The 19785-nt window shown below is 39.6% G+C and overlaps 1 protein-coding gene across 2 annotated transcripts in view; it reads left to right on the top strand.

The window, feature by feature from the left end:
• RDH5 (retinol dehydrogenase 5) overlaps positions 1-15529 on the top strand; it is a 51295-nt gene extending 35766 nt beyond the window's left edge. For both annotated transcript variants that reach the window (XM_075199603.1, XM_075199602.1), the window contains exons 3-5: positions 12149-12407; positions 13789-13952; positions 14782-15529. In XM_075199603.1, the coding sequence (XP_075055704.1) occupies positions 12149-12407; positions 13789-13952; positions 14782-15005 (647 nt within the window). In that variant the 3' untranslated portion in view covers positions 15006-15529. The remainder of the gene's footprint in view (positions 1-12148; positions 12408-13788; positions 13953-14781) is intronic.
• The last annotated feature ends 4256 nt before the right edge of the window (positions 15530-19785 follow it).

Below are 19785 nucleotides of genomic sequence, written 5' to 3'. Positions count from 1 at the left end.
AATATTGTCCCATAAAGTAAGATAGAGTTAAGAAATAACCATCACATTCTGCTGATAATACTCACTATTACTGATGACAAATCTGAGGAAATGGAGCCCATAGATATCTCCATGTATACAGAACTGGTAGTTGCTCAAATCAATTCATAGGCTATAGCAGGTGCATGAAAGGGTGGGGTTATCCTAAAAGGAAAAAACAGAGACAAATTCCCCCAGCACACTGCTATAGCCAGCAACAGATTTGCTATTTCACCTGTAGATAAAAATGCAAAAGTCTCAGTTGCACACATTTGCAAATGTATGTTGAAGCCACCCACCACGCCAAGGTGCTTTTGCTAATAGGGTGGTCCTACTCTAAACAATGAGAGTCCCATATATTTGAGTTTTTTCCTTTTAGGATAACCCCACCCTTTCATGCACCTGTTTTAGCCTATAAATTGATTTGAGCAATTACCAGTTCTGTATTTGTCTGAGAGGCATGTTGGTGTCAGTAGCTGAGGGGGAGTACTGACATTGGATTGCTATTTGGAGGTCTCTGGGGTACCTCTTTGGTAAGTTAGCTCTCAATTTAAAAACACATATGTATGGCCCAAATATATGGGACTCTCATTGTTTAGAGTAGGACCACCCTATTAGCAAAAGCACTTTGGCGTGGTGGGTGGCTTCAACATACATTTGCAAATGTGTGCAACTGAGACTTTTGCATTTTTATCTACAGGTGAAATAGCAGATCTGTTGCTGGCTATAGCAGTGTGCTGGGGGAATTTGTCTCTATATCTCCATGTATCATCACGTTTGTTTCATCCCAATCGGTGTATGGTGTCTGAATACTTAACTGGAAATACAAACAAACCAAATCCATCCAGTGGAAGGTTAAGAACAGGCTCCCCTGGTCAAAGCTCTGAGCAGTGTACAGCAATGGGTGGTCTGATCAGGACCTGAAACTTCCTAAAGCCTAGCCAGGATAAAAATAAACCACCTTGTATTAGTTTCATTTCCCCCAGTATGTCTTCTGGGATCAAATTTTACCAGTCTGTGAAGGTTTTTGTCCAAATCCAACATGTGGAAAGCTCAGAACAGGTTCCCCGGGTCAAAATTCTGCTGAGCGTACACCAATGAGAGGTACGACTGGGGCCCTAACCCCCTTAAAACCTGCCCAGGATCCAACTGGACCACCTCACATTGGCTTCATCCCAATCGGTGCAGGGGTGGCCAAATGCAAAAAAAAACAAATCCATCAAGTGCAGGTCCCAGAACAGGTCAAATTTCTGGCTAGCATACACCAACAGGCAGTCCGACTGAGACCTAAAGCCCCTAGTATGTCTTTTGGGATCCAATGTTATCAGTCTGTGAAGGTTTCCGTCCAAATCCATCCAGTAGAAGGCTCAGAACAGGCTCCCTGGTTCAAAGTTCTGCCCAGTGTACACTACTGGGAGGTCCAACTGGGTCTCTAAAATCATTTAAAATCTGTCTGGGATCCAACTGAACCACCTCGCATTTGTTTCATCCGATTTGTTGCAGGGGTGTCGAAGATTTTTGCCTACAAACGAACAAACTTCTATATATATATATATATATATATATATATATATATATATATATATAGATAGATAAGAGCAGGTTATACACTGAGAGCCACCTCATAAGAAACAGCTTAAAGTTTTCTGGGGGAGCCAAGTATTTTTTTAACATCAATAATTTTTATTGGAGTTTTAAAAGTAAGGGGTAGAGGGGTACAAAAAAAAAAGAAGGGGGGGAGGAGGGAGATACATAGTGGGAAGCAGACATAACATTGTATATTAAACCATACAACATATTTGCGAAGACATAACAACAGTATCCCTACGGGGTGGGAAAATAAAGACTATTAATGTTTAGCTCGAGGTTGGAAGTAGATCTGGCGGGGCCTGAGTTAAAAGGTTATGTGTTTTTAGAGGATGAATTAATCTAGAACCTTTACCTTCAGATGCGAATTCATGCCAAGATATCTACTTAACAATTGGGGAGGACGGTGACATTGAATATGGAGCATCTAAAGTCTCCATTTGAAAGCTATAATGAATCATCATAATAATTTTATGAAGGGTAGGGGTGGACAACTGTTTCCAAAGTTGCGCAATTACTGCTCTAGTGGCTACTAAGATATGCCCCCAAATATATCTGAAATGTTCGGGCAATTGTTCAGGATATAGATGAAGGAGGGCAGCAAGTGGTGTCTGAGCTAAGGATATAGAGTTAACTTTCTGCGCAAGGTCAAACACCTCCTGCCACAAGGACTGAATAACCGGGCACGACCAAAAGACATGCATAAGGTACCCCACACCTCCACCGTTGCACCAACACATTTTAGAATGGTTAGGTCATATCTTCTGGAGATGTGGGGGAGCCAAGTATTAATAAAGTTTGCTTCTCCAGTTCTTTTGGCTTTCTGGGATCTAAAAGAGCTAAGAGGTAACATATTATCTAACATATTCACTTTCTGAAAGACAATAGATGGAACAGTTTTAAAATTATATTTCAAAACTGGAACAGATAAAAGAATGGGTAATTTATCTGAACGATTTTCTTAATTAAATTAGATGAATTGTTATATTCAGAGAGAAAAACCATAAATACTTTAAAATGTTTCCCTCGGATTGTGTTATCTCGACATCCCCGTTGATTATCCACATTCCCCTTGTGCCTCCAGACTACTCTCACTAACCTCCTCTCTCAGTGTACTGACTCTTGTACTCATCGGAATGGCCACTACATTCATCTTGTTTTCTCTAGATTATGTTCAGGTTTTTTTCTTTAAAACTAATTTTCCCCTCTCAGATCACCCTATCACCTGCAAGCTCACCTCCATTACCTTAACTTCTCTGCTGTCGAACTCTACCAAGCCTCCTCATAAACGCAACATTCTCACATCTTTTAATTATCAACAACTCTCCAACTTTCTATGACCACTTCTCTCCTTAACATCTACATTCTTCTCTCCTGATCTGGCAATTCCACACCCAAACCTTAGATTCAGCCCTTGATCAGGAGGCTACAGCTACATTTTACATTCCGCATCGACCACAATGTCTACTGTGGCACACTGAAGAAATATGATGAAAGCCCTTACCAAAAGCCCCTCCACATGAGTGGAGAAATTTCTAATGAATTTCCTGTAGTAGTTCGCAAAACCCAGAAAGCATTGAACCGCCTTGAGTGTGGTTGGAAGAGGCCAGTTAGTCTTGAGTTTCTCTGGGTCCATCTGTAAATCGGTACCAGAAATAATGTAACCTAAAAAAGAGATGAGTGGTACTTCGAAATGTTCATTTTTCCAATTTACAAAAGAGCCAGTCGGTACAGAGTTATGAAAAACCTCTTTGACATGGGCACAATGTGATTCCAGATGATTGGAGAAGATAAGAATGTCGTCCAAGTAGACAACCACTGTTTTTTTGAGGAGGTCACAGAAATTTTCAGTGACATAATACTGGAATACCTCTGGGGCATTGCTCAATTCAAATGGCATGACAAGGTACTCTTAGTTCCCATCACTAGTGTTAAAAGCAGTCTTCCATTTGTCTCCTTCACAAATTCGAATTAAATTGTAAGCCCCTCTTAAATCTAGTTTGGTAAAGATGGTGGCACCTCTGACACGAACAGTTCTGTTATAAGTGGGCAAAGGATAACAATTTTTAATGGTAATATAGTTCAAACTGCTATGTCAATGCAGGATTGGAGACCGCCATCTTTTTTCTTCACAAAAAAGAAACCTGCTCTGGCAAGATACACCCCAGGATGTAATCTGAGATGTAGTCCAATCAATCTGGGTGTTATGTAACCGGTGTCCAAGGTAAACCTAGGACTAAGGAATGTGAGGCTTTAGGATTAATATGAAGCTTAAGCAATTCTGAGTACAGAACCCCCACTGTAATCTTGAGAGGGTGAGTCTGGTGGGTGATGATACTATTTGAGATGCGACTTACATCCACTGCCGTGATGTAGAAAGGTCAAGGTAACGGCTCTGTGGGTAACCACAACTCTTGACCCGCTGTGGCGGTAATAAAGTTTCCAGCAGCACCAGATTCAAGAAGAGCTGAGAGGTTCTTGGTTCGCTGAGCATGTTCAAGAGTGATTGTTAGTACACAATCAGATTTTTGAGGAGAAGAATTGACCACTCCTAACCTAACTTCTCTATCACTAGTTAGGAGTGGGAGTTTCCCAGACGCTTGGGGCAGGAATCAAGTAAGAGTCCCGGAGCTGCACAGTAAAGGCATAGGTTCGCCTGTCTGCGTCTCTGATGTTCCTCTTGGGCTAAATGAGTGCGGTTCTCCTGCATGGGCTCATCGCTTGGGTGAGGACTTCCAGGGCCGATGGTGGTGATGCGGCTTAACCCTTTCACCCCTTACTTTCTCCATTCTCCAGTTCATGTTTCTGAAAGCATAAATCAACTTTAGTACACAAGAAAATTAGTTCATCTAGTGTAGAAGGCAGCTCATGAGTAGATAGCTGGAACTGGTAATGCTGGAACTGGAATGGAAACGGAATTGAGCTGACATGCTGGAACCAAAATGGAACTGGTAATGCTGGAACCGGAATGGAGCTGGAATGAAGACTGACCTGTTTGATCTGAAACAGGAGAAAGGATTGCAGACTGCTGGGAACCAGGTTGGTGTTTAAAATAAGAATGTTGCACTGGCAACAGGTAAAGGCTACAGGAAGTAATTTTATAGTAGTTGAGGATTCCTTATTGGAGACTGCGGTCAGCTGGGCAGAAGCAGCACTCTGAGTTGCCAAGATGGATCAGGTGACCATATTTAAGATGGCAGCTGCCAGGAACTGGCTTTGGAGGGAAACCTGGAGTGGAGGCTGCTATGCCCTGATTGGCTGGGAGGAATCATGTGACCGAATCCAAGATGGCAGTGCCCATACCCTGATTCTAAAGGGATCTCTGGAGTGGAGACAGACTGGGCAGCATCTTGCAGAGAGATCTGAAACCAGCAGAGCCCGAGGACCAAAGAGACAGCTTGGAAAGACAGCAGAGAGGTGACAGGAAATGAGAGTCTGGTGTGTGACACTATGGTGGCAATAGCGCAGAGTGGAAGCATATATACCAGTGTGTGTGTATACACATTCTTGATATTTACATGGTGTTGATCAGGGCACACTAAGCCGATTAGTCATTGTTATTTGTCAACCGTAACTTTTATTGCCCTCACATTGCTTTTTACCATTGATGTGTCCTCATGCTCTTTTTTCCAATTTGAGTAAATACACTAGTTTGGTTTCCCCCTTACTATTTGCTTTCTCACTTTGTGGTCTATTTATGAAGCGGTGAAGTGCCTACAATCGACGACAGTGTCTGAAAAAGGCTCTTTCACTGCTTCGTCCCATTTAACAAAGGCTTAGTACCAGAGAAATTAGAGATTTCTCTGGCCTTAAGCAACCTCAAACTGGTTAACACCGTGCCCAAGGAAAATTTATGGGGACGATGAACTAAACCTATTCATCAAGCAGTGAAAAGCAAATCTCAGGATGGCGTTACTTACCTATTCCAATGGAGATTGGTCCTGCTGGAGAGGATCCTCTTCGCAAACTTCATACTCCATAGCCAGAGTCCGATTTACTGCGCATGAGCGACAAAACATCGGCGCATGTGCATGACGTCAACTCTGTCTCTTCAATGGAGCCAGTCCCTTTCGTTGCAAAGAGGGATTTTCACTGAGGATCACACGACGGGTAAGTATTCTTCAATAGCAGCAGTACGGATCCTTAAGTACTGCTGCCCACTGCCCAGCAATGATAAACAGACCCCATTGTGTTGAAGGGAAGATAGGTAAGAGTTCTCCTAGATCCCCCCCCCCCCCCCCCCCCCCCTGAAGGGTGAGGCACATTCAGCATAAAATGAATCCAAGACAGAACTTGGTGACAGCAGGTGAATGCACAGTTACCTCATCCTCACAGGTTATATGGGTCATGGGTTGTCCCCATCGTATTGAGCCCTGGTAACATTTCCTCTTTCTAAAGCAGACTATTAGAGGACACATTTGGTCATTAGTTTACAGTTATACTTTGGAGAAATTACGCATTCTGCCATCCTTATATTTCACATTGTATAATTTTATTTAAAAACAATGATAGTAAATAATAGTTTCACTACTGAAACATTGAATTGAATTACAATGATCAGAATATTCAGTATAGATTTCATATTGTACTTTCATTCTCATCAGGACAACAGTTGTGTCTGTTGGTACAGAAGATTCAGCTTCTAGGGTGACACCCAGTGACTCCTCAGCTTCATCTCCCAGTTCTTCTAATAGGGAGCCTGCTGCTTCCATGTTGTTATCTCTTGGAAGAAAGCGTCTGGACGAATTGTATTTGCTTCGCCTAGATTGGAGAGCATTGTGAAAGCTGCTGTATCTCTCAGGAATTCTTCTTGTGGTGGGTTCTATCTCACCTGAGTCCTCATCAGCATTGGAACCAGCCTGTTCCTGTATGCAGGGATTTGCATCTAATGCTCGACGAGACTTTTTCTTCTTCTTTTTTGTTTTCTTCAGAGCTCTGGGGGAAAAAAACATATTTCAGAGGGTCTTCCATGAATTTTATCATTGTGGAGCTAATAATTATCTACTACAGTTAAGAATGGTAAATAAGCACATAAGGTACATGCCATGTACATAGGCACATACCTGTAGCCACTTAGCTTTACTAGCTCCACCCATTCCATATCTCACGTCACCCATGAGCACTTAATTCCACATATTTAGCTTGTAACAACACTCAGTTATATAGAACTATTCCATTTTGTTAATAGTCCTTTCCATTTGATCCTTTATTTATAGTGCAGCATACACCCTTATATCGCTGTCATTGACACACAAACACTCGCTTAACCAATTAACCTTCCAGTATATCTGTGAACTGAGGGGGAAAACTGGAGCATCTAGAGGACACGCACACAAACATGGGGAGCACATTACACCCCACCCTGGTTGGTGATTACTATATATATATATATATATATATATATATATATATATATATATATATATATATATATATATATATATATATATAATACTAGCCACTAAGCAATTTATTTGGGTGTGAGGTATTGGACAGCAGCAATGCTTTTAATTCTATTCATAAACACTTCATTTTCAATACTTCTCAGTATAAGTTCCTTGTGCACCTTATTGTGTATGAGCTTGAAACATTCTAAGGGGAATAATCTGTAATATTTATTTGCTCCACCCCCGACTACAGATTGCTGGGGAGATCTCAATTATATTAAATTTTTAATTAGACAGAGATATCTGAATAAAGTTTCAGTGTTGCAGTGTTATTATTATAATGCTCCATTTCACTGACCATGTTTAGATATTTGTCTAATAAACAGAATACTAATAATCATCTACAGGTTTGACTTAAAATGATCCTCAATGGAGGCGTACAATTCTCTTCCCCACAATATGCTTTGTACACCATAGATCTGTACTCACTCATCCTGCTTCTCATTACAATGTTCCTGGTTGGTTTTCAGGATATTGTTCATATCAAATAACTGCCGCTGGTACAACCAATCTACCATGCTTCTCTCCATGACGGCAAGTGTCTGTCCTCCTTACTGCCTAGCAGCTGTAGGACACTAGAATCCAGCTGGTTGTGATGTCACTGCTGAGGTCATAATACTCTAATCAGGCAAAGTCTCCACTGAAAACTGAGGGTTATTTAAGGGGAATTATAAAATAATGACATTGTTATGAACAATAACATTTCCTTCAAATGTGTTTATAGGTGAAATGTAATCAATAGGAACAAGACAGACCAAATTCACATTGTTTTACAATGTGAAAGTCCGTTTTATATAATACTTAAGAGGGACAAGTGATTGGTCACAATAGAACCATATTTAACATGCTTTTAGTGGGTATTGTTATTTTGTATTTAAAGCTATGATGAAGTTGTAATGAAACAAACCTTGAAAATAAATTCTTTATCAATCTACTGCTTTTCGGTGATAGTCAGTTTAATGGTACTGACTACCCTGACAAAGAAGAAGACGACAGGAGGACATTGAATGCATAGTATGGCGACCTGAAAAAACCCTACTTACCAGGATGCAGATGTCTTCATGGGACGACTCGCCGTGTTGCCGACTGTGCAAGATGACGTCATCAGAAACCGTGACTTGTCTTAAAGTGGCGATGGACGGTCCCAGCTATCATTGATGTAATGTAAGTATTCTTTTAGAGGTTAGGGTTAGGGTTAACCCTAATCTTAACTTCTAACCCTAATATCCCTAACCCCTAAAATAATACTTACATTACATCAATGATAGCTGGGACCGTCCATCGCCGCTTTAAGACAAGTCACGGTTTGTGATGACGTCATCTTGCACAGTCGGCAACACAGAGAGTCGCCCCATGAAGTCTTCTGCATCCTGGTAAGTAGGTTTTTTTTTCAGGTTGCTCTACTATGCATTCTGTGTCCTCCTGTCGTCTTCTTCTCTGTCGGAGTAGTCAGTACTGTTAATTGGTACTACACCCCTGTTTTTTCCCCTAAACATTTCTCATTGGAAACATTGTAATGACATTTTTATGAAAAAATGCATACATAACTACACTGATGTCATCTTACTGAGAAGAAGAGTGGAGAAATGTTATCTCTCTTTCAGAAGAAATGTCCATGATTTCCAGTAAGAGGGCAATGTAATAAAGCTGTGTAAAGAGCAATCTGTGTGTAAGATGTCATTTCTCTATGTTGGCGGATTGCATGTAGTATTAAAATGTTTAGGGTGTTAAACTAGACTTTGTGATTTGTGGGCTCATTTAGGGTCTGATTAAGAGTTGGACTTATGGTTGTTTGCGTAGCTTAAAATATGTAAACTTGCACTGTGCACGCACACACAAGAGAACACAGACATATGTGAGAATGCAGAATAGCTCACATCTGACACTTGTACTGTGTTACAACCAGTGGTCAAACTGGAAATTTAAAAGTGATGGTATGGCCAGGGGAGCACCGAGGGGGTGGAACAGATACGAATTACCGGGGCCCGGCCTGCCTGGGGACCCGGGACCCGCACCAGGGGCGCACGCAGGATTGTCAGTGACCCCAGACAAAAAAAAAAACCCTGTGAGAGAGCTGCTGCGCATGCGCCCGCAATACAGCACCGCCACAGACGCTTCTTTTACAGCGCAGCGGCTGCTGTATAGGACAGTGCCACTATGGAGGGCACTTAGTTAGCGGAGGGGGGGGTTCTGGAGACCCAGAAACCCCCCCTGCGTGCGCCACTGCATACTGTCTGATAAACAGTTCCCAGCTCCCAGTCCCCGGACAGTGTGTGACATCACACACTGTCACAGCAGCCTGGAAAACAAGGAGGAGGAGCTTTAGCTCTTGATGCACAGAGTTCCAGTTCAGCTTAGGTAAGTATGCTGGGCTGGGGGTGGTGGAGTATGCTGTGTCTGGGGGGGGATATGCTGTGTCTGGGGGGAATATGATAGGTCCTGGGGGGTATGATGTGTCTGGGGTTGTATGATTTGTCTGGGAGAGGGAAATATGCTGTGTCTGGGGGGGTATGATGTGTCTAGGGGGAGGGATATGTATCATTATAATGTATTATATATATATATATATATATATATATATATATATATATATATATATATATATAGACACACAAATATATATACACAGTCTATATGTCATATGGGCATAAGTTTGAGAATGACACAAGTATTGGTTTTCACAAAGTTTGCTGCTTCAATGTTTTTAGACCTTTTTGTCAGATGTTGCTATGGTATACTGAAGTAAAATTACAAGCATTTCATAAGTGTCAAAGGTTTTTATTGACAATTACATTACGTTTATGCAAAGAGGTAATATTTGCAGTGTTGACCCTTCTTTTTGAAGACCTCTGCAATTCACCCTGGCATGGTGTCAATCAACTTCTGGGCCACATACTGACTGATGGACGCCCATTCTTGTCTAATCAGTGCTTGGAGTTTGTCAGAATTTGTGTGTTTTTGTTTGTCCATCCGCCTCTTCAGGATTGACCACAAATTTTCAATGGGACTGGGAAGTTTACTGGCTATGGACCCAAAATTTTCGATGTTTTGATCCCGAGCCACTATCACTTTTGCCTTATGGCAAGGTGCTCCATCATGTTGGAAAAGGCATTGTTCATGACCAAACTGTACTTGGATGGTTGGGAGAAGTTGCTCTTGAAGGATGTTTTGTTACCATTCTTTATTCATGGCTGTGTTCTTAAGCAAAATTGTGAGTGAGCCCACTCCCTTGGCTGAGAAGCAACCCCACACATGAATGGTCCCAGGATGCTTTACTGTTGGCATGACACAGGACTGATGGTAGCGCTTACCTTTCCTTCTCCGGACAAGCGTTTTTCCAGATGCCCCAAACAATCTGAAAGGGTAATCATCAGAGAAAATGACTTTACCCCTGATGTTTTTCCTGGAGAGAAGTGGCGTCTTTGCTGGCATTCTTGACACCAGGCCATCCTCCAAAAGTCTTCGCCTCACTGTGCGTGCAAATATACTGACACCTGCCTGTTGCCATTCCTGAGCAAGTTCTGCACTGGTGGTGCCCCGATCCCGCAGCTGAATCAACTTTAGGAGATGGTCCTGGTGCTTGCTGGACGTTCTTGGGAGCACTGAAGCCTTCTTCACATCTATTGAACCTCTCTCCTTGAAGTTCTTGATGATTCGATAAATGCTTGATTTAGATGCAATCTTACTAGCAGCAATATCTTTTCCTGTGATTCCCTTTTTGTGCAATGCAATGATGACTACATGCGTTTCCTTGCAGCATCACCCTCCTTTTAAAGCTTCCAGTCTGTTATTTTAACTAAATCAGCATGACAGAGTGATCTCCGGCCTTGTCCTCGCCAACACTCTCACCTGTGTTAATGAGAGAATCACTGACCTGTTGTCAGCTGGTCCTTTTGTGGCAGGGCTGAAATGCAGTGGAAATGATGTTTTTGCGATAAAGTTCATTGTCATGGCAAAGAGGGACTTTGAAATTAATTGCAATTCATCTGATCACTCTTCATGACATTCTGGAGTATATGCAAATTGCCATTATAAAAACTAAGGTGGCCCACTTTGTGACAAATAATATTTGTTTAATTTTGTTTCTCAAAACTTTTGTCCAAGACCGTATTATTGAAGGTGTGTGCATCTTACACGTGTGTGTGTGTGTGTGTATGTATGTATGTATGTATGTATGCATGTGTGTATGTATGTATGTATGCATGTGTGTGTGTATGTATGTATGTATGTGTGTGTGTATGTATGTACGTACGTACGTACGTACGTACGTACGTATGTACGTACGTGTGTGTGTATATATATATATATATATATATATATATATATATATATATATATATATATACACATTTTTTTATTGTGAGACATGGGGGAGATTCAATTAGACACGAGGGGCCTGAGTCATTAAGGGACGTATCTCTGTTTTTTTTGCGTATCGTACACAATTATTCCCTTCTGCACATGCCAAGAACAAAGACACTGGGCCGTCAACGAAAGCAAGTCCGCTGCGTATGCCAGATGGAGAGAGAACAAATACCCCCATAAACATAGTCTATATTGTCTTGTATATTTTTCCAGTTGTATTCAATTAGAGGTCTCACAGGTCATACATACATGGGTTGTATTTTATGATAGACAGTGGTGGATTCTAATGGAGATGGGTGGGGCCATAGCCCGGTCGCTCCTCTTGGACCTGAGCAGTGTAACCTGCATCCATGTGACACAGATTTACCCACTCTATTTGTAAGAGATCATTTCACCCCACATGATTGAGCAGAACAAACTGTCAGGCTATTTGCTATCTTCCTCTCTAATCCATACAGCACAGTAAAGGTGTGTAAGGCTGAGGGTCTTACACTGCCACTGTTGCTATAACATTAATGGTCCATGATGTACAATTCCTAGTATTTTTTTTATAATACTATCTTTTATTACCATAAAATTCAAACAAATTTAGGGCAAACTACCTGGAAGAAGTCTAGACTCCTTAAAACTGTTACAATGAGACGTGAAAAGTTCAGCTGGTTCTCTACTATGAAATAATTACTATTACTGGACACTGAGGCTATGATTTATTTTCATGTCTTCTTCTATAGGTCTGTTTGGTCTGGTCAACAATGCTGGTATTGCCAATCCGATAGGCCCCACTGAATGGATGACAGTAGAGGAGTACCGTAAGGTTATGGAAGTAAACACGTTTGGCACAATTGCAGTGTCACTGGGGTTTCTGCCACTAGTGAAGCAGGCACAAGGTCGAATTGTTAACATGGCCAGCGTACTTGGGAGGATATCAGCCAACGGAGGTGGTTACTGTGTCTCTAAATATGCTGTGGAGGCGTTCTCTGACAGTCTGAGGTAAAAAGCGCAATCAGCATTTTATACACACTTTCAGTAAAACCTATTATAGTAATTTCATCTACATATAAAACCACATTGCTCCTTTTAAACCAGCATTTATGGATACGGCTAACTGCCTATAGGATAAAAATAAATATAGAAGCTTTTAACGACTTTTAGTTTGATTTAGTTTGTATTATCTCCATTCTGAAACACATTTACTCCTCTTGTTTCAGCTGTGCCCTCTTCCACTTAGAATGTAAGCTCTCTAATGAGCAGGGTCCTTCATACCCTTTATTTTCATGTCTGCATTTATTTTGTCTGCCTTGTATGTCCCTGATTTATATATGTACTTTTTTCTCTGCTGTACGGCGCTGCGGAGCACAGTGGCTCCTTACAAATCTATGATGATGATGATAATAATAATAATAATAATATTACGTTCCCAAATGTTACAATGGAAAGAGGCATTTTCTTTCTTTCAAATTTTTTTTTTCCACAATTACAATGCGGTCTCATAATTTGCATAGCCGCTGGCATTAGGGAGGAACTGCCAGCCAAGGAATATGGGATATCTGAACAAAAGGTAACTATTTGGGGCTAGCCTGAAATCATATGCATATATGTAAACTTTTATTACTCCAAACAAGCTATAATCATTTTATAGGAAGTGCTTTATCATTTATTATTTTTTTTTTATATCCTTTAAATGTTCACCTTTGTAAATAAACAAACCTTCAATTAGTGGAGAACTCCCACAGTTGCACATTATACCTACGCATTTCAATGCGTTGTAATTTCATTCTATTACAGAAATGTAGAATAGAAAGAAAATTGCAACAAAAATCATTCTTTTCATCTGTATCATATTTCCACTGACAGTCCACAGAAGTGTTAGTCCCAGACATCTGCAAAGTGATCCTTATTTTTTTTAATCTATTTTTGTTAACTCAGTGAAATTCCCAAAACTTGCCAACAAGGTTACATACCTTCTCTTATGTCATAGAGATCCATGGCTGTAGTGAGGGATATAGTGACACAAACCTACTAATAGCTGTTCTTGGGAATCCCTTTAATATGGGGATTGAACCTACTTGGAATCACAGGCCTACAATACATAACATTTTGCTATTATGCAATAGCTTTGTTTTATGATCAGCAGTACAATGTACTGCAGCTAAAACTGTCTGCTGTCTGACGTAAATTGCTGGTTCCGGTAATCTGGTGGAGGTTGTTTTTTCGTTTTTTAGAATTATAGAACATTTTTATAAACAAATTGTGCACAATGCGACATTTATAAATTTAGTCCCTCAGAAAATGTCTCTCAATATACACCTCCGATCCAGGTGGTGTTATGTGATCACTAAGTTTTGTATATGATTTCTTTTTTGTGCTACAGACGAGACGTGCGGCACTTTGGAGTTAAGGTCTGTATCATAGAGCCTGGCTTCTTTAAGACCGCAGTAACCGATTTGGATTCTATTGAGCATTCCCTGCAGAAGCTCTGGGACCAGATGCCAGCAGAGACGAGGAGGAGTTATGGGGACGTATATTACCAGCAGTGTATGTTTCTGGGTGCACAATGTGACAATTGTTTCTGGTTTGTAAGGGCTGCCTCTGATCTTTAATACTAAAAATTCTGCAGAGAGACACTTTTTTCCCCCCTGTATGCATGATGCAATTCTAGCTGTCCCTAGTCTAGAATCTGAGTTTTTTTTGTTTTGTTTTTTACTAAATACATTGTTTTATTCTTCATCTTTTGAAAAATGTTACTGCACCAGAACCCAAGTAATAACGCCATTGGGTATGGTAACATGGTAACACTAATAACAATAATTGCTAGTGTCAGAGCCATTTACATGCATTTTACTTTAAAAAATGCACTTAAAAAAACACCAGTGGATATATACCATAACTGATGCTTGTGATATATCACTGATGTCTTGTAACTAATTAGGCTAGGTATGTAAAAATAACACAGTATTGCTTATAGCGACAACATGTAGACCACTGATGGGTGTGATGGGTAGCAGAGCCAGTCTAGAAGCCACCACCTTGGTCAGTGTCGCACGCACTAACCAGGAAGACTCATTTAGTGGCGCCACTAAGTATTGAATGTTTATATTGCTCTCAGCTTCCATAGCATGGCTAGGTCTGGAAAGAGATGTTGTAACAACACTTTCAGGCATAGCAGGCTCTTTTACAATTAATACCAGTATATTCCTCCATATAAGCAGTTTCCAGGGGATCTTGGCCAAATGTACACATATTGAGAGTGTGTTTTTTGTCTGTTAGAGTATATTCTACTTGTGACTTCTGTCTATAACATCTAAACTGCAATGTACCTTTTCTCCACCTTTTAATCTACCTTGTTGATTTCTGTTGTAATTAGATATGAAAGTGCAAAGGCTGATCATGAATTTCATCTGTGATCCTGACATCTCCAAAGTGCCGAAGTCCATTGAGCATGCCTTACAAGCCACATACCCTCGCACAAGATACAGTCCAGGCTGGGATGCCAAACTGGTGTGGCTACCTGCTTCTTACATGCCAACTTTCATTGTGGATGCAGTACTTGCCTTTGTCCTTCCTAAACCAGGACACAAAGTACGCTAGGACATGTTCTTGAAAATTGGCCAGATCTGGGTCATAGGAAGACTTAAACGTCTTCTAATAATTGCTGAATATCCTCCTTCACACAGAGGAGAAAGCCCATTCTGTATTGAAAACTTAAGCTAACAACTAAGACACTAGAAGGCTCTATGCCTAACAAGGATGAAACACAATTGTCTTTGCCTGTATATCTGTTTACTTGTGTCCCGACTTCCATGAATTCTAATGTTTCAGGCTGTGAAATAGAGGTCATGTACTGATCAATTACATGATTTGCACAAGTCTGCTGAGTTTGTGTCTGAACCACTATAAGCTTTTATGGTTATAGCATTTCTATGTTAAATACATCAGTTCTAGATAACAGGCAAAAAATTATCCTAACTGTACAGAATCACATGACACGCCTTGTAGCAATAGTCTGTAGTCCACTGTCATCTCCAATACATACACTAAGGTTTTCAGATAGCTAATGTGATAAGTGTATGTGTAATGGATTACAGATTTGTAATAAAGAAAACTGGAACATGTCATGGCTGTTATACGATTACATGTACAGTATGTATATAGCGCAGAAAATCAAGGTTTTTTTTCTACTTTTCTTTTTATTGAATGATTAATATATTGCAATTTTATAACAACACTGCCCCAGTGGAGATTAAAATTTAAACACACTTAGAAGACAATTTACATAGTGGTATGTCTTTAGACCATGGAAGGAAGATGGAAAGCCCAAGGCCCCAGTGCATGTAAGCAGAAATGCTACCACAAAATATTGTTTATTGTATAGTTCATAAGGTGTTGTCTTATTGACGTTAGGAATGGATATTGATTGTATAATTGTCCTTTTCCATTGACTGTAGTCCCTAAATTGAATGATGAGCACTAAATCAATTCAATCTTCCAGGGGACTAATACTTTCGGCTACATTTACTAAACTGCGAGTTTGAAAAAGTGGAGATGTTGCCTATAACAACCAATCAGATTCTAGTTATCATTTATTCAGTACATTCTACAAAATGACAGCTAGAATCTGATTGGTTGCTATAGGCAACATCTCCACTTTTTCAAACCTGCAGTTTAGTAAATATACCCATGTATGTATGACAAGTACATGTAGTGGACATAAATGGAAACACCTGGGTAAATGAGGGGCACAGAGTATATTGAAGGCAAGGGTTTACACACAGGTGTTAGCTAAGCAAATAACATCCCAGCATGGTCAGTGAAATGAGGTGACCAATAGTAAGACAAATTCCTTATGACCATTTAATATTTAATACATTCATTAAACATTAGGATGCAATACAAGTTGCACAGGAAAAATGGGCTAGTGTAAGGAGCTGAGCGACTTTGACAAGGGCCAAATTGTAATGGCTAGGTCTTATAAAACACATCAACAGGAAGGTACTACATATAACAATATATCTTTAGGGATAGTAAATTGAAATGTAATATAGAACACTAATTAATAAATCAAATGCATTTAAAGAACTGAGCACCCAGGAGAATACAAGACTCATCATTACCACCATCTAATAATAATATTATGTATAATATGATGTAATCCATTTTGACCAGAATTTGAATTCATTGGGTTTCCTGAGTCATTAAGGAAAGTAAGGCAAAAAAAGGAGTAAATTTAATCCTGGACAAACCATATTACAATGCAAGGGGTGCAAATGACTTTATTATTTCACACATAAGGAAAATACTGGCTGTTTTTTCATGTAGCACACAAATACTTGATAACTTTATTTTTACACTGAAATTTAAAGTTGATTCCCATGCCAGGGGGCCAGTATACAGGCAGTGCTACTACCCGGAAGTGATGACGTCACCAAATGCATTTCTCCGCCCCTAAGGGGAGGTTTCACATGGGAATAAGGAGAACGGAATCACATACACCTTCCTTGTGCTACAATTCAGATAAGTGACTCCTGACTAAGTTATGTGCGCATACTAGTGACACTATATTTGCCAAGATTGAGTAATTATAAGACCTATGACATACTGTGAACGGAGATTGGAATGAGATTAGTCTACTAATACTTTGTGTCTTCGAATCTATCCACTAAGGACGCGATCAATCACTTAAGGTGGATTTCTACACGCTCTGAAAGCAGTGCAGTAGACATATCTGCATACATAAGATCTAACAAGATTGTTTGATGTCTAGTCTGTATATTTGAGACTCTTATTCAGTACCGTCCTAATTGTTCACTAAGGCCTACGTTTCTTGAGGAGTACATTGAGGAGTAAAGATATACATATACTTATTTGTCTGGCACTTTTGATGGAAGGAATGAAAGAAAATATTTGGTCAATTTTATAAGCTCACGTGATTTAACAGAACACCTGCAGGCTACATATTTATATCGGTATAGTGATTCTAACAGCAATTTATCAGTGGATTGTATTGCACAATTTTTTATTATATGTGCTATGTGTTTATGTTTGAATATCTCTTTTAATAAGTGAATAGATATAATATACTATATAACAGCTTCCATCTCCAACCAAATTAGCCTCTAAGACGCATGGTATATCTGGGTTCAACTGCTGGAGCTGTTTAAGAACCCTTTTTATTTTATCATTTAATCCCGACATTCCAGGAGACAATGCTAAACTGAGCTCATGTTTATCTCCTTAACCATGAAAACATCTTATATAATGTTAACTATCTGGTAATGGAAAAACTGGTTTCCCAACCTCCTCCTAATTTCCCAAGGGTTCAGCTTCCACTACATACATTTGTGTGTAAAGAATACAAACTAAAACTATAATATTAACAAATGAGAACCAGAAAATTGTGCTTTCAATCTTACCTAACCTATATCTAAATTACCCAACACCATCCCCACCCTGTATGCCCAGCACCAACTAAGGTATACATGCAACCCTAACAATAATAACCCCCCAAAACTTACAAATTTAAACTAAGAAAAATAAATATTATAAATAAGAGTAACTCATTTGAGTATAACTAATAAAGGACATTTAGCAGTGGGCCTCCACTCTCATATTGTGAGCTGCTAATCAATTATAAATACAAGTTAAATGATTTACCCTAACTGTATCAGCCTTTGTATTCCCTACCTAGATTTTCATTAACAACCCTTTTAAGTTAATAGATATACAGAAAGATCTCCAAATTTATCTTAACACGGTTACTAAATCTGGAATGGAAATGACAGGATTAGTGAATATTACCAGCAAGTCGTCTACAAAACGCTAGTTTATATTTCAAACTACCTACTTGAATCCGAGTAATATCAGGATTAATTCTTATAGATCTCGCCAATGCCTCCATGCACAACATTAAAAACAAGTGGTTATAAAATGCATCCTTGCCTTGTACCATTGGGGATTATCACTGAATATGAGAGATCACCATTTATTCTTATCCTGGTTGTGGGTCATTTGTATAGTGCAAGAATTCTGTGTAAACTGGTTTGGCCCATACCCAAATGGTTTCACACACCTCGCAGAAAGGACCAGTCTAGTCTATCGAATGCCTTTTTGGCATCTGTTGATAGTAACATAGACTGAGCAGAAGAACAAGATGCAAAGTACAGGAGATCAAGAACTTTGGTTGTGTTGTCCTGTGCCTTGAAACCAGAACAAAACATATTTGATCTGAATGTATAATTTTTGGTAATATGGATTTAAACCTTTTGGCAATCAGCTTTGCAGACAGTTCGACATCCACATTGAGGATTACCAGGGGTTTGCAAGAATAGAGTCCAGAATAGATGAAGGATATAATCAGTGTTATTGAAGCATAAACACTTGATTGCAGAAAATAATGTAGTCTTGAATAACAAAAACACAATCCAGGAATAATAGGAAATAAACAGAACACAGTACAGGTGAATCAGAATATAAACTAAAACTTACAATGCAGTAGAATACATAGAACAGTTAGGCAAATGCTGCGAACAAGATGCTGGAGGAATCCTAGGTAAACTGTGAGTTCGGAAGGGAGGTGGAAGATAGAGCCAAAGCTACACAGGTACAAACAATGGTCAGCAGAAAGTCCAAGGCACAGGATAAGAAACCCAATAACCAGGAAAACAACAATCAATAACCAGCATGTTGAGGGGCAGGAATAAATAGAGAAACAGGTGATCCAACAGGGGATGGAGATTAATTCCTACAGGTGTAGTGAAAGTGTACAAAGCCATAACAGCAGCACCTCTGGTAACATAGAGGTACTGCAGGCCTGATACAAAATAGAACAGCATCCTATCAAGCAGTGAGACAGATCTTTCTTTTTTTTGGGTATAACTGAGAAGTCGGCTTCCAGAGATTGTGTTGTATAGTATGTATTTTCAGAGACTGAATTAAAAGCTTGAATCATCAAAAGGGATTAACTTTACTTTAAAGGTTTTATAATACAGGATAGTAAATCCTTCTGGGCCTGGACTTTTCCTCGATGGGTGTTAAAATTAGGTAATGGCCTCAACCACAACTCTAATGTGTAATGTAATTTAGTAGTATAAAGGATCAGAGAGTAAAAAGCTGACAGCTTGTTTATCTTACTTGCATACTATAGTCACCAGAAATACAAGTATCCTTAATTATTAGACTTTTCATTCTGGCAGCACCATTTGGATTCAGTAATGGTACAAAATTGTAACATATTTTTTAATAATACTTCTAGAAGCTGAATGTTTCAAGGAGGATCTGTATCTATATCTGTTTAATCAACTTGCCTAAATAAGCTGTCATCCACTAGAACCTGCCCATATAACATCATCATCATTTATTTATATAGTTCTTT

This window comes from Mixophyes fleayi, chromosome 2 (assembly GCF_038048845.1).
Source record: "Mixophyes fleayi isolate aMixFle1 chromosome 2, aMixFle1.hap1, whole genome shotgun sequence".
NCBI lineage: Eukaryota > Metazoa > Chordata > Amphibia > Anura > Limnodynastidae > Mixophyes > Mixophyes fleayi.
This window is presented reverse-complemented; position numbering and strand designations above follow the sequence as displayed.